Source organism: Notolepis coatsorum (genome assembly GCF_963971535.1).
Source record: "Notolepis coatsorum genome assembly, chromosome: 8".
In the NCBI taxonomy this organism is placed as follows: Eukaryota; Metazoa; Chordata; class Actinopteri; order Aulopiformes; family Paralepididae; genus Notolepis; species Notolepis coatsorum.
This window is the reverse complement of record NC_140172.1, coordinates 121,286,920-121,299,804: the sequence shown is the minus strand read 5'-3', so window position 1 is coordinate 121,299,804 and position 12,885 is coordinate 121,286,920. Positions and strand designations below refer to the sequence as shown.

The following is a 12,885-nucleotide window of genomic DNA, read 5'->3' as shown; positions in this document are numbered from 1 at the left end:
CATTAATGGAGTTATAAAGCAACAAAAATTAAAAAAAATTACTTTTTATTGCTGTTTTTACCCGTTATAACAAAGGAAAACCTCAAACTCTTATGAAGAGGAGAAAAAATACTGGCTGTGTAGACCTATTTTTAAATAAAACACAGAAGAGGGGACAAAACACTGGTGTCTGTAGACCGACGTTGAAATAAAACCCTGAACTATTCAGGTATATTTGAGTCCTTCCCTTATTTGTGGAACATTTATAAAATAAAAAGTACTCCACTTTGAAAAAAAGACTACCATGTGTAGACCTACTTTGAAATAAAACACAGAAAAGGAGAAAAAACACTGGCATCTGTAGACCTACTTTGAAATAAAACCCTGAACTATGCAGCTCTATTTGAGTCCTTCCCTTATTTGTGGAAAATCTATAAAATAAAAAGTACATTTTTCGTTGTTCGCAAATTTCGCACCACATATCAGGCATACAGGTAAGCCTGCATCGTTAGTCGTGAAAGCAAATTAATCTGTCCACGCTGAATTAAACCCTCTATTTTCCTCAGACTTTCCTTTTTTGGATTTATCCATGGTTAGCTTACTGGGGGGGTCGGAAACTCAAGATTAGCCACTTGGAGACGGCAGGGAGAGGCTGTGACGTACTGTATATTTTAGTTGATGAAATATTTTTGTTGACTAAATATCTTAGTTGATGAAATATGTTTTCATTTCAGTGTCACAGTATGACAGCAATCTCCAAAAAAGAAAAAAAAAAAAAAGGTAAAAATATTTTCTTTGGGCCAGGGAGCCGCAGCTGATTGGCTAAAGAGCCGCATGCGGCCTCGGAGCCGCAGGTTGCCGACCCCTGGCCTAGGCATTGTCCAACTAACACCTCTCCCGAAGGCTAACCGGCACTGTCCGCTTCCATTCATTGTGCTAAGCTAGGCTAACATGCAGCCAGATAGCTTTCTACTGAATGCACAGAGAGGAAACTGGTATCAATCTTCTTGTCTCTCCCTGGAGAAGACAACCTAATTTCCCAAAATGTTGGCGTGTTCCTTTAAGAACTAAAAACTAAATTCTGTGGGTCCACAAAACCGGTGCCGCATGCATTGTCCATGGAGCAAGCTCCAGACTTTACACCTGATGACATCACAAGTTTTGAGTCTTATTTGCTTTGGGGAGAAAGTAGCTCATGTTCACAAATATTGATTCAACTTTCCTAGGTCATGGAAAAACAACCTATTGGAATTCTTAATTTGGTGGTGTTCCCCTTTCCATGGTATGGAAATCCAGCATCACCGTCAGACAGTCAGCGTACGTACCACAGCACAGCTAGCCTCTTGTCTGCCGATGTGGCGTCTGGAGCCATGTAGCTTTTTAACTTCATAGTGTATCTGAAAGGGAACAGCACATGTCCGTTTAGCCGCCTATTGGTTAAAGGTGCTGTACATGGAATTTATTTAGAAATCGACATGTTAAAATAACTACATTCCGACAGCCATCGCTGATATAGATTGTCTGGTCAGTAACATGGTTCTGCCAGTCCCTCCGCTCTGCAGTAAACAGAATTGATTCTGTTTTTTATTTATTCTGAGAACTCACTGCAAGAAATCTGAAAAAAATAAGAACTTTTAAGCAAATATGCACTTGAAACTAAAATGATCTGCCAGTGCAATAAGCTCATTTGGCTTGGTAAGATTTCTTGAAATAAGTAATAATACAAAAAATTTTATTGGTTGGATAAAATGGGAAGGGATACCAGGAAATGTATTTCCCGTTTACTGCAGAGCTGAGGGACTAGCCAAACACTCTATACATCAGTGAAGGCTGTCGGAATGTAGAGCTATTTAACACTTATTTTAACAAGAACACACACCACTTAGAGCAACTTTAAGAGTTATTAAAATAATTTACACAATACTTACATACCTTACCATTTAAATGTCAATGTTTTAAAGTGATATTGTGAAGAAAAGTAGCGCGTGAGAGATGAGTATATTTGTGTTGTTTTCCTCCTTACTTGATGAGCTCCACAGTCTCGGCATACATGGGGAAAGGAGACTTGGCCTCCTGGGCACTTTTCTCCAGGGCGTTGCCGCACTCCACGAAGGACACCACAGCATCCAGATAGAACACCGCCTTCTCAAACCGGTCCAACTGCACACAGGCACAGCGGAAACACAGTGGAAACACAGCGACGGGTTAACTATGTATCCCTTGGTAGTAAGCAACTGCTGGATAAACCATAAATACCGCCTTGCAGTTGTATGCCTCTGATGTGTGCCTTACCGTAATTATTAGGATGTACTCAAATCTGTGTTTAGGTTTAACTGAATAGAATATATACTATAGCATAGTTAATATTGTTTCCCATATTAGTCTTATTTAGTTTAAATATTTTTTTTCCCCTGAGAAACAATGACAGTCATAGATGCGTAGCAGTGTTTCCCATTAATTACCTAGACTGTGGCGGCCCGCTAATTAATCTACCGTACTTTTCGGACTATAAGCCGTGGCTTTTCCCCCCATTTTTCGACCCTGCGGCTTATATAACGGTGCGGCTTATATGTGGACAAAACGCGAAAATCGAAATATTGCTTTTTTTACTGCATTGAAATATTATTTATCTGTTCCCTTATTTGCTAAACTTAATACAACTTGTAAATGAGTTAATGTTATTTGTCCGACAGTATTGTGTCCCAATGGGAGTCATTCTCTGTAGAGGTGGGAACTTAAAGCTCAATATAAGAACGGCCATGCACCACCACTCACAGAATCGAGAAAGAGCAATCAATCTGTCAATCCTTTCCGTGTCCGGGCCGGGTGAGGTTTCCCGTGTTGAGTCAAATTAAGCCGCTCCACTCCTTACATATGGTAATTAAACATTAAAACACATGAGGCTGTCACCAGCTTGGCTGGCCGTCTGCACTGATACAATTGGCTGTATCAGAGGGTGGGAGAAGCTGGCGGGGTGGGTCCGGGTCGTTGTAAACAGCGACTCCTACAGTTCGGTCGGGGCGCCTGCTAAGCGCGGATTGGACGTGAGGGGGATAGTGTGGTCCTCCCACACGCTACGCCCTCTCAGGGAGGATCCGCGCTGCCAGGTGAAAAGAAGCGGTGATTGGCTGGACGTGTGTCGGAGGAAGCACGTGGTAGCCTCCACTCTCCCAAAATGATCTGACTGTGGGGGGTAAAGCGCAGCGACCAGGAAGGGACTGGGAATTGGCATACGACTAACATTGGGATGGGAGAAAATCGGAGGAAAAATGGAGGGGGAAAAAGACCAATAAAAAAAAAAACACATGAGGCTTATAGTCCAGTGCGGCTTATATATGTACACATCATTCAATTTAGCTGCTGCGGCTTATAGTGCGAAAAGTACGGTAATTAGTCCCGCCACAGTTTTATAATGAACCAAAAAAGAAATTGTATAAAAAATAAAAAAAAATTTAACATAATGTTTGCCAATAGGGATGGATCAGTAGTATTGGCAGTGGTAGTAGTCGTAATAGTAATCCAGTATATATTTTTATTTTCTAAAAAAATAAACCAGTTCAACACAGGTAACCACTTTTGTAGAGCCATATGAAATCAGTTTTATTTTTTTCCAAATTCCATTTATTTTTTTCCAAATTCTGTTTTTTCCGTTTTAATATTTCAGAATTCTGTATTTTGCTTTGTACGCTCATTTTACCATCAGAAATAGTGTCTAATAAGTGGGAATGAATAAATGTCCACAATTTAATAAGATATAACAGTCCATTTAATAGGGCTGTCTTAAATACTTCAAAGCTTTGTTCGGTATGAAAATAAAATTAGATTAAAAAGAAAAGAAAAAATATATATATATATATTTTTGCAAAATCAACTCTGCCTCTCTTTGTTAATTACAACAAGCAATGCCGTTTGTTATTTAAGATTAGGTCAGACTCGGCACTGACTGACAAATGACGGCTTACAATATTTCATGAAAGCAAAGTGTTTTGTTTGTCTAAGATTTAAAAAGGTTTAAACTTTACAGCACTGACAAAGTTGAACAAAGTGCTGTACAAGTCCCACAACAAAAAAAAATAAAAAGTTATAAAAAAAAAATAAAAAAAAATCTTTTTTTTATAGTTTATTCCATTTTTATTGCTCAATTCCGCGATTCCGTCCGCGATTCCGTGATCGCGGATTCCATATGGCTCTACACTTTTGCTTCATTTGACTAGACTAGTGGTTCCCAAACCTCTCCTCGAGGCACCCCAGCCGATCCATGTATTTGTTAAATTCCACCACCAGCACACCTAATTCAACTAATAAAGGGCTAGTTAAGTTGAATCAGGTGGTGGTGGAATTTAACAAATACAACGGCTGGGGTGCTTCGAGGAGAGGATTGGGAAGCACTAGTCTAGTCAATTTTGTGTTTTGAGCACAAAGTTCATCATAGATCTAGCCTATTTATTTTGCTCTCAAAGTGCACCAGATTGATGCATTTAACTTTAAAATGTACAAACAAATAATAGTTCCTAGAGGGCCTGAGGTTCACCCACCACCACAGTCTCACAAAATCCTGTGGGAAACACTGCGTAGCATTGTTGTATAGATTCAAGTTACACATGCCCTAGGTGAAGAGAGAGGCTGAGCTCTTACTCTCTCTTTCCTGCCAAATCACCAAATACTGCAAAACATGGTTCTAGCTAAACACGGTTCAGAATATCAGTAACTTAAATACTTAGCTAACGTAACTAGCTACAGTATAAACACGGCTCAGAATGTCCGTAACTTAAATAGTTAGCCAACATAGATACAGTAAACACGGTTCAGAATATCAGTAACTTAAATACTTAGCCAACATAGCTACAGTACAAACACAGCTCAGAATGTCCGCAACTTAACGACGATCATTTAAGTGGGACTTAACAACGAGTGCCAACGACGAGATATCTTGTTTGTTCATGCCGACCGCTGAGTGCCAGAGAGACGAGAGATCTCGTTTTTGATCGTTTATTTTTTTATTAGTGATTTCCATTCATATTTCATCAATCTAGCCTCCCGTTACCACTGGAACTCTCTCTGAGCTCCATTGGGAAAATACCGCCCCCTATCGTCTCTCCGTGGTACTGCACCCCTTTGGATTAGACTGAATGAAACGCATGGGGGGGAAAAAATCCTGCTTCCTCATTTTACTTCTCAGGCAAGTCACCCGAGACGATCGGATCCATTGTGGAGCCCCAGAACAGCGTGGAATACATATTTCCAGTACCCAGCGTTGAATCAATAAACGCGATCGATATTTGGAATGGCAATCAGGAATTGGAATCTTTTTGGAGAGCATCTGATCTGAGGTAAGGAATCTATTTGACCAGTTTTAGGATTATCAGAGCTTTTTTCACAGAGATATCAACGTGTGCCCTATGTGTGTGTGCGTGTGTGTGTGTGTGTGCTGATCAGGAAATGAGATAATCGATTTTTCAGCCCGCTTCTATAGCGTGCATAAGTACACATATCGATAATCTAGCGTTTATTTGAAAACAATCCATAAATAGGCCGAAAAATTACAAAGATTTTTGTGTATTACAGTAAAGGGCGATTATCACAGAATCTTCTGAAATTTTCTGGAACTTTCATAAAACGAGCGTTTTTCAAAATGGTATAAAACGGAAATTAACCGATTAAAAAACAATCCGTTTCGACAATGTTGACTGCAAACAAGTCATTGATAAGCGACGGTCATATTATACACATAGCCATAATTTAAGATGTAGTTTATGCGTTCGCAAATATGAGAGCTCTATCATTGAAGTGGTCGTTGGCACGCAACAGGGTTCTGGGGCACCGGAGCTCCGGCACGGAAAGTGTTAAATACGTTGCACGCATCGACCCTTCAGTAACCTAAATAATTGGCTAACGTAGCCACAGTACAAACACAGCTCAGAATGTCACCCTGTGATGTCAATGTTGTGCGGAAGTGTGATTGATGTTAATCAAATGCTTGTGGGACGGCCACTAGGGGGCGTAGCGGCTAAGTGTGAGTGAATCGGTGATTAAATTAAATTAGTGAGATTAGTGACCGGTAACAGAGGTGCTTTGCATCTAAAAATAAATGTAATAAAGAATTAAAAATGCTTATGACTGGCTTAAAGACTCCCTATGTAAGTGGAAATAAAGAAGCATGAGTTTGGTATCTGATGACCCTCAGGTGAATTATTAATACCAGACCCACAATCAAATTATAGCTCCACACCCTACTCGGCTTACAGTAGCTGGAGGAACAGGTAACAAAAGCATTTCGTTTTCCGCTTCAGGACCTGCTCTAACGCCAGGGTTTCCGTTAGCCGCTAAATACTGGCCAATGGCCATCTGGAATTTCAATTCGCCAGCAAATATAAATCTTCCCAATTAGGCTACAGCTAACGTTACATTGATTCTGCGTCTGAGCACGTCTTGATCTTAATACATTTTCAATGAGTATCATCCGTTTGTTGGACAGAGTTGATGCCGTGTACATCTTCACTAGATTTGTGTCCGTTTTGAAGGACAGAAAAGTTTGGACAGTGAACTTTTGGAACCGACTGATATGTTACCATCTGCAAAGCTGTAGTTTCTGCAAATGTCCGATTACATTAGGTTAAAGAAAATATTAATAAAAAAAACTGGGTATCGAAATGCAATACTTTTATGGTATCAATCGAATTACTTCAATTGTATAGGGTATCGAAAAATGCTGTGGTATCAACATTTGATATAGAATGACACTGTCATTCTATACCAAATTCCAATACCCAAGTAGTTAATCTCAGTCAGTGAGCCAATAAGCATGTTTGTTCCAAGACGCAACATTTGTTCTGTCCACAATCATCCAAAATGTAACAACGCCTCCGATTGGCTCACACAAAACATCCTTTAGGGCTTGTGTCCATAGGGGACGTTTTATGAGTTGTAAGCTCCTTTCTGTCATTCATTTATATGCTGGAGAAGCGTCAGGCGCGCTCCTCTTGCCAGAGCCGCGCCTCGCGTTTTATGAGCTCTCGACGGCAGCGTTTTTGGCGGAGCGCTCCCAGCTCATAAAGTTGAAACTAGTTCAACTTTTTTGGAAAGCAGCGCGCTCATCAATGGAACTCATCGAGGAAGGGGCGGAGCCGTGGCTGGCGAGAGCTCTGGGGAGACCCAGAAAGACGCTTGAAGCTTTTTTTTTCTTCTTTTTTCAAAGCGGTCCGCCTCGAAAAAAAGGCTATTAGTGGACACAGCCTTAAGCTGCCGCTTCTCTACTTTGCATATAACACCTGGTGGGGTACACACTTGGTTTCATATATACACTACCACAGTATATAACACCTGGTGGGGTACACACTTGGTTTCATATATACACTACCACAGTATATAACACCTGGTGGGGTACACACTTGGTTTCATATTATACACTACCACAGTATATAACACCTGGTGGGGTACACACTTGGTTTCATATACAGTATACACACTACCACGTCTTACCAGGGCGTCTGCATTGTGTTTGAGTTTCTTGGCCTCCTGTAAGTAGTGATCAGCAGAATGGACCCTGAAAGACATGTTCAAACACAGGTCAGTTGAAAGTTAACCACGTTTTGACAAGAGGTCACAACATGGGCCAGCTACTGCGTTCATTCCCTCTGCGCAGTGTACATAAAACACAGACACATTCTCTCAATCAACCAATCATCCGTCACCTTAACCTGTTAAGCCCTAGCCATATTTTCAGAATATTTGCCTAAAAGTACATACCCAAGTAAATGGAAGATTGCTCCACTTCTACAAGGACCATTTGTATGTTCTTGGTATCTAGGGACATCTATAGACCTCGGGGAATGTATTCCCACGGTCAGAAATATTGTGTCTGTTACTATGCTTGAGTAAATTGTAGTGAACCAAAGGAGAATATAAATTATTCAGTTTCTCCTCGTTTCTTCTTGATTTACATGGGGTTTTTGCAGGTAAAGTACTGAATTTTGCCATCCGGACACATGCAATATGAAATATGAAAATATCAGGCCTCGCCTATAAATTACCTTATTATGGCCAAGTCATACATATATGGGTCGGGCCAAATCTCCCCTTTCAAATGGCACAGTTAAAAGGCGCCCGGTATAGCAAAACAGTGAATGAAATCTACTGTAAGTACAGTCACTTTTGTATAATGTCCATAGCTCCGCCATTTTTACCGGATTGAGGAGTTTTTTTTCTAGACGTTCACAGAAAGGTAAATAAACAATATACGTTGTATTTTATGGCAATAACGTTGAGGTTTGTTCGACCCGTGAGATATAAACAGGACAATCGCATCAATATTTCTAAGAAAAAGGTTGGACTTCCGTTGTCTGCGGCTGGTGAGAGCTGGGTAGTGTAGTTTTATGAAATGTCGACGTCCATCGAAAGCGCTGGGTCTCTACAAAAATGTCATCATGGCTTCCTGTCCTCGCGTCTAAATCCTCAGATTTCCGATGCAATGCGCCAAGATTTTTACAAGCTCACATTTCGCTAATAACACAGAAAATCATTGCTAAACAAACTGCGGTTTTGATAGGGTCTTTACTCTTGGCTACATTTGAAAAAGAAACACAACATTACTTAATACGGACTGTATTGATCCATTTGTGATGGCCCGGTACCAGACCGATCGGGTTAAGACGCCCCTTAAAAAGGAGACATATGTATCTTTTCAACAATTTTATACAACTTTGAATCTGTGGAACCCATTTGTTAATAATTTTTGCAAATAATAAAAAGAAATTATTTTCCAGCATCTCTTTCTTCCCTTGTAATGAATAAAACACATTTTTGGTGCGTGTAGAAACACTTAATTATTTTCCTTCCCTGCCTGGCCTACCCAACACCAAAAGAAAAAAGAAAAGAAAATAAAATAACGGTTTACAAACTAGGCAGTGTTCCTGGCTCCAAAAAGCACAGCTAATTGATTAATTAAAGCCAATTGATTGCCCGTGTCCTTGGTTTGACATCACAAAGGACACTAATTCTGAACAGATTCTGTAGGCTCGTTAATCCGAGAAGAAACCCAGCGCCTGAATTAATGTTTAAAATCCTGCCAAATCCATACAAAGACCAGGCAAAACCTACTTTCCATAATATGCCCCCTTAAAAACACCACCAAACCAATAACTGGTGAAGGGTATGATGTTCCTTTGCCACAGCATGAAGAGGGATAGTTTTCCTCCAGCGGAGAGGCTTTTAAAATGGAAATTTACATCATCTCTGCTCCGTTCTGACACATCCCTTCCTGGGCTCCCGGAGCTTTAGGCATCAAAGGCCTCCTACCCTTACATCCCTCTCTCTATGTCGTCGTTGTCTGTCTGTCTGTCTGTCTGTCTGTCTGTGTCGTCTGTCTGCGTCGTTGTCGCGTCGCCCCCCCCCCCCCCCCCCCCCCATCCCGCCTGTCTGTCTGTCTCCCTCCCTCTCTCGCTCGCTCGCTCCCTCCCTCCCTCCCTCCCTCTCTCGCTCCCTCCCTCCCTCCCTCCCTGTGAAGGGGTTATCCACAGTGGAACAGGCTCTTCTTACCTGTCCTCAAACAGCAACTTGGATCTCTGAGATTTGGAGCCGTCCGTAGAGAGGGGAAGCACAGCCAGCTGGTTGTCACAGCCCTTTGAGGATTTCTCCTGCAGAGGGAGAGAGAGAGACCGAGAAGGAGAGAGAGGAGAGAGATACTGAATAAAGGTTCAGAAAAAGGAGCCTGTGTGTTTGAAGTGATGGATGGAATGGAAATGGGAGACCGCAGAGAAGGTGAGAGAGTGAAGCGAGACTGTGGAGGTAGAAATGTCAGGCTTGCGTCCTACGGCTGTGTGGGCAGATAGTGGACAAAGTAAATCATGGAAGGACTGGCCGCTTTACAAGCCTCTCCTCAGGCCGTCAAGAGTGCCCTGTGATATTTGTGTTACAAACATTGTATATGTGAGTAAATCATAGGGGAAGAAACACGACTCTAAATACTACAAATCTGCGTCGCCAGACAAGTGTGTGCACGCAATAGAGTTGACAAGGTTTACAGGAAGGTATCCAAGACGAAGAAAGAATTGCTTGTTTGTGCTTCATACGTGACGCTATCTGTTGTGATATGGAAAGGCCCTGCTTCCTGCTGTTGAAATATGACTCACTGTGTGGCATGATTTAAAAAAATAAATAAAGATTTACAACAACAATGGATAAATCACATGAAACCAAATTTTCATTTCTCCATTGTGGTTGTAAATCTTTATTTATGTTTTGTGATGTGATTGTCCTTGGTTGATCTTGATTAACAAACCGTTTAAGCAGAAATGTATGTTGTTACCAATCTTCGCAAGCATAATAACGTGGCTAATATTGAAACCGTTAGTTAGCTAGATTAAACTAATATATTTGGTTGATTTCCATATTATCATTACATACAGTAACCAGGGCTCGACAGTTTCACACGCATTTGCGACAAAATACATTTGTGCTAAACAGAACAATAATTTAGGAGCAAGTAAAATTTTGCGAGTAAAGAGGACCTAAATTATCTCTTTTCTCCGGCTACATATAGGTCAGTGGCAGAGCAAAAACAAAAAAAGTTTAGTCAACTACCAACACCTGTTGCTTGGACCAAGGCCAGGTCACTGGTTACATGCTTGCGTCAGCAAAGCACGAGCAGAGACTCTTGTTTACATTTGCTGGGCCACAGCGGTCGATGGCTAGCGGCAGCAAATGCTTGGAATGTTTGGCTGTATTGCTTTTTGCTGTATTCCATCTTTTATGTGAAGCTCAGAGTATTTCATGCAAGCAAGGAGGCACCTTCAAACCGCCGTGCACCGTTTGACGTATTGCACCAGTCCAGTGACGTTAACACTCGGGTTACGATATCTCCTGCGCTGGCACCACCAGTACTAACTTAGCGTGGGCATGTGGAGAGGTCCAACACTGGAGTGTAACAATATACTGACGGCGGGCCGACATTCATCTTTTATATTAGGAGGTACCCAAACGAACGATAATCTTCTATGCAAGTTCACAGGGCACCCTACCACATCTCATTCATCCCCAGAAACCCCCTATTCAAGAAACCCTTAACTTTAGCTATGAAGGGAAGAGGAGCACAGAAAAAGTGGATGAATGTCACTGAGCAGTGATTTAGGGTGAACGTGAACGGCTTACATTCCTCAGCCAACAGTTGTCTCCTTCCTTAGGTACTATAAGCTAAATGCATCATCATCCACAGCAATATAAATAAATTGAATAATTATTCATTATTCCTGTCATAATACGTCGGAAACAGATGGCAAAAACTAAAAAGTTAGGTTACAGCAGGTTAAGAGAAAAAGACACCTTCATGTCATGATTCACAATTTACTGACTAGAGCCTAAATGTGGAAGCCCTGTGTCAAGTCCTGGTGACGCCATCTAGAAAGCCATGGCGTGAGTGTCCCTCCTCACTGTTACCATGGAAACTATCCATTTTCATATCTTATGACATCAGCGGTTCAAGCAGTTCAAATCAAATGCTTTATTGCAGCTACCGTATCACCACTGTGACTGACGCACACTAACATGGTTACCTAGGCTACTTCTGTGGACATTACATGCATTCCCCAAACCTAACCATAACTACATGTCTAAGCCTAACCACTGACCCAAAAATCAGCTTTTTCCAAGATTGGCGACAGGGTTTTTGTCCCCGATTGGACAAGCCGTCCCCAATCAACTGGACTTTAGTCTGAAAGGCGTCCCCGATTTTAGGCTAGGCAGTGTTGCCAGATGTACGATAATTGTCATACTTGTAGAATCATTTTCCCCTCTGTAAGCTTATTTGTTGTATTGGTCATGACTTGCAAATGATCATTTTAAAGAAAAGATTTCCCATCGGGCAACACAGAGTCACTCAGAACACACACAAGACAAACCGCCACCCACCACCATCACCACCCAGCTGGTTCCCACCCCAAACACCCACCTTGCCCTCACGGGTGCTCCTCGGCTTGTCCTCTCCTTTTCTGTGTTTGGAGGTGGAGTTCCCCTTGGTGCTGTGGCTTCCCTCCTTCCCACAGCCACCTCCGGTGGACAGAGGGGCGGAGGACTGGCTGACCGTCCTCTTCCTGCTTGTGTGCTCGGCCTTGGGCGTCCGCTGGAGACCAGACATGGAGGGAGAGGGGGCCGGCTCCTCTTTCTTCTCCAAAGACCTCTTAGACCTGATTAGATACGAGTCATCGTTATTAGAACCCGATTGGATTATCGGTCGTTGTTATTGCCCCCCGCCGACACTTTAAAACGTAATACCCATAGTATCCTCTGAAAACTTGAAACAGACTTATAGGGTTCTTTGTATGAGGTGTAGTCGACCAGATTACTTCAACACTAACATAGTGTGGTAGTGGTTACATTCAATTACTTCAGGATTACTTTGCCTCTGAAAAGTGCAGAATTTGAGGGTAAAACTACCTATTCATATTTACAGACTGCCATTTGAATGATTTAATCATCATCAGCATCATCTACAATCATAATGTTATTTCAAGAATCATATAGTAACATTGGTGTCTTTAATCTCACCATCGGAATGCCTTTTCTCCTCTCAGACATGCTTCCAAGTAATCCAACAAGTCATGGCCAATAGCTTTTCAAAAGTATCTGTAATTTGATTACAGTGTTGGAAATCCCCCGGTGTCTTAAAGGGCCAGTAACCGTAGCAGTAAACTCAAGTAAGTATGCAATCCTAGTAATACTAGCTGGAGCATGTTATAATATCAAACAACCATATCGTCATAACAATGAGCATCTCTTGCAGATGAATAATGATAATATATCTAAAAGGGCAATTACCAATTACCAAACCCCTCTTCTTAACAAAGGCTTTCCTACAAAAGGAGACATGTTTCCATTCTCTAGTTGATTGAGCTCATGGTGCAATGGCCAACACTA

General features: G+C 41.6%; 1 protein-coding gene across 3 annotated transcripts in view; it reads right to left on the bottom strand.

Moving 5' to 3' along the window:
- Nucleotides 1-12,885, bottom strand: part of aff4 (AF4/FMR2 family, member 4) — an 81,500-nt gene that overhangs the window by 18,652 nt on the left and 49,963 nt on the right. For all 3 annotated transcript variants that reach the window (XM_084320724.1, XM_084320725.1, XM_084320726.1), the window contains 5 exons: nt 11,921-12,155; nt 9,514-9,611; nt 7,459-7,522; nt 2,003-2,139; nt 1,305-1,376 (listed from right to left, as the gene is read on the bottom strand). In XM_084320724.1, the coding sequence (XP_084176850.1) occupies nt 1,305-1,376; nt 2,003-2,139; nt 7,459-7,522; nt 9,514-9,611; nt 11,921-12,155 (606 nt within the window). The remainder of the gene's footprint in view (nt 1-1,304; nt 1,377-2,002; nt 2,140-7,458; nt 7,523-9,513; nt 9,612-11,920; nt 12,156-12,885) is intronic.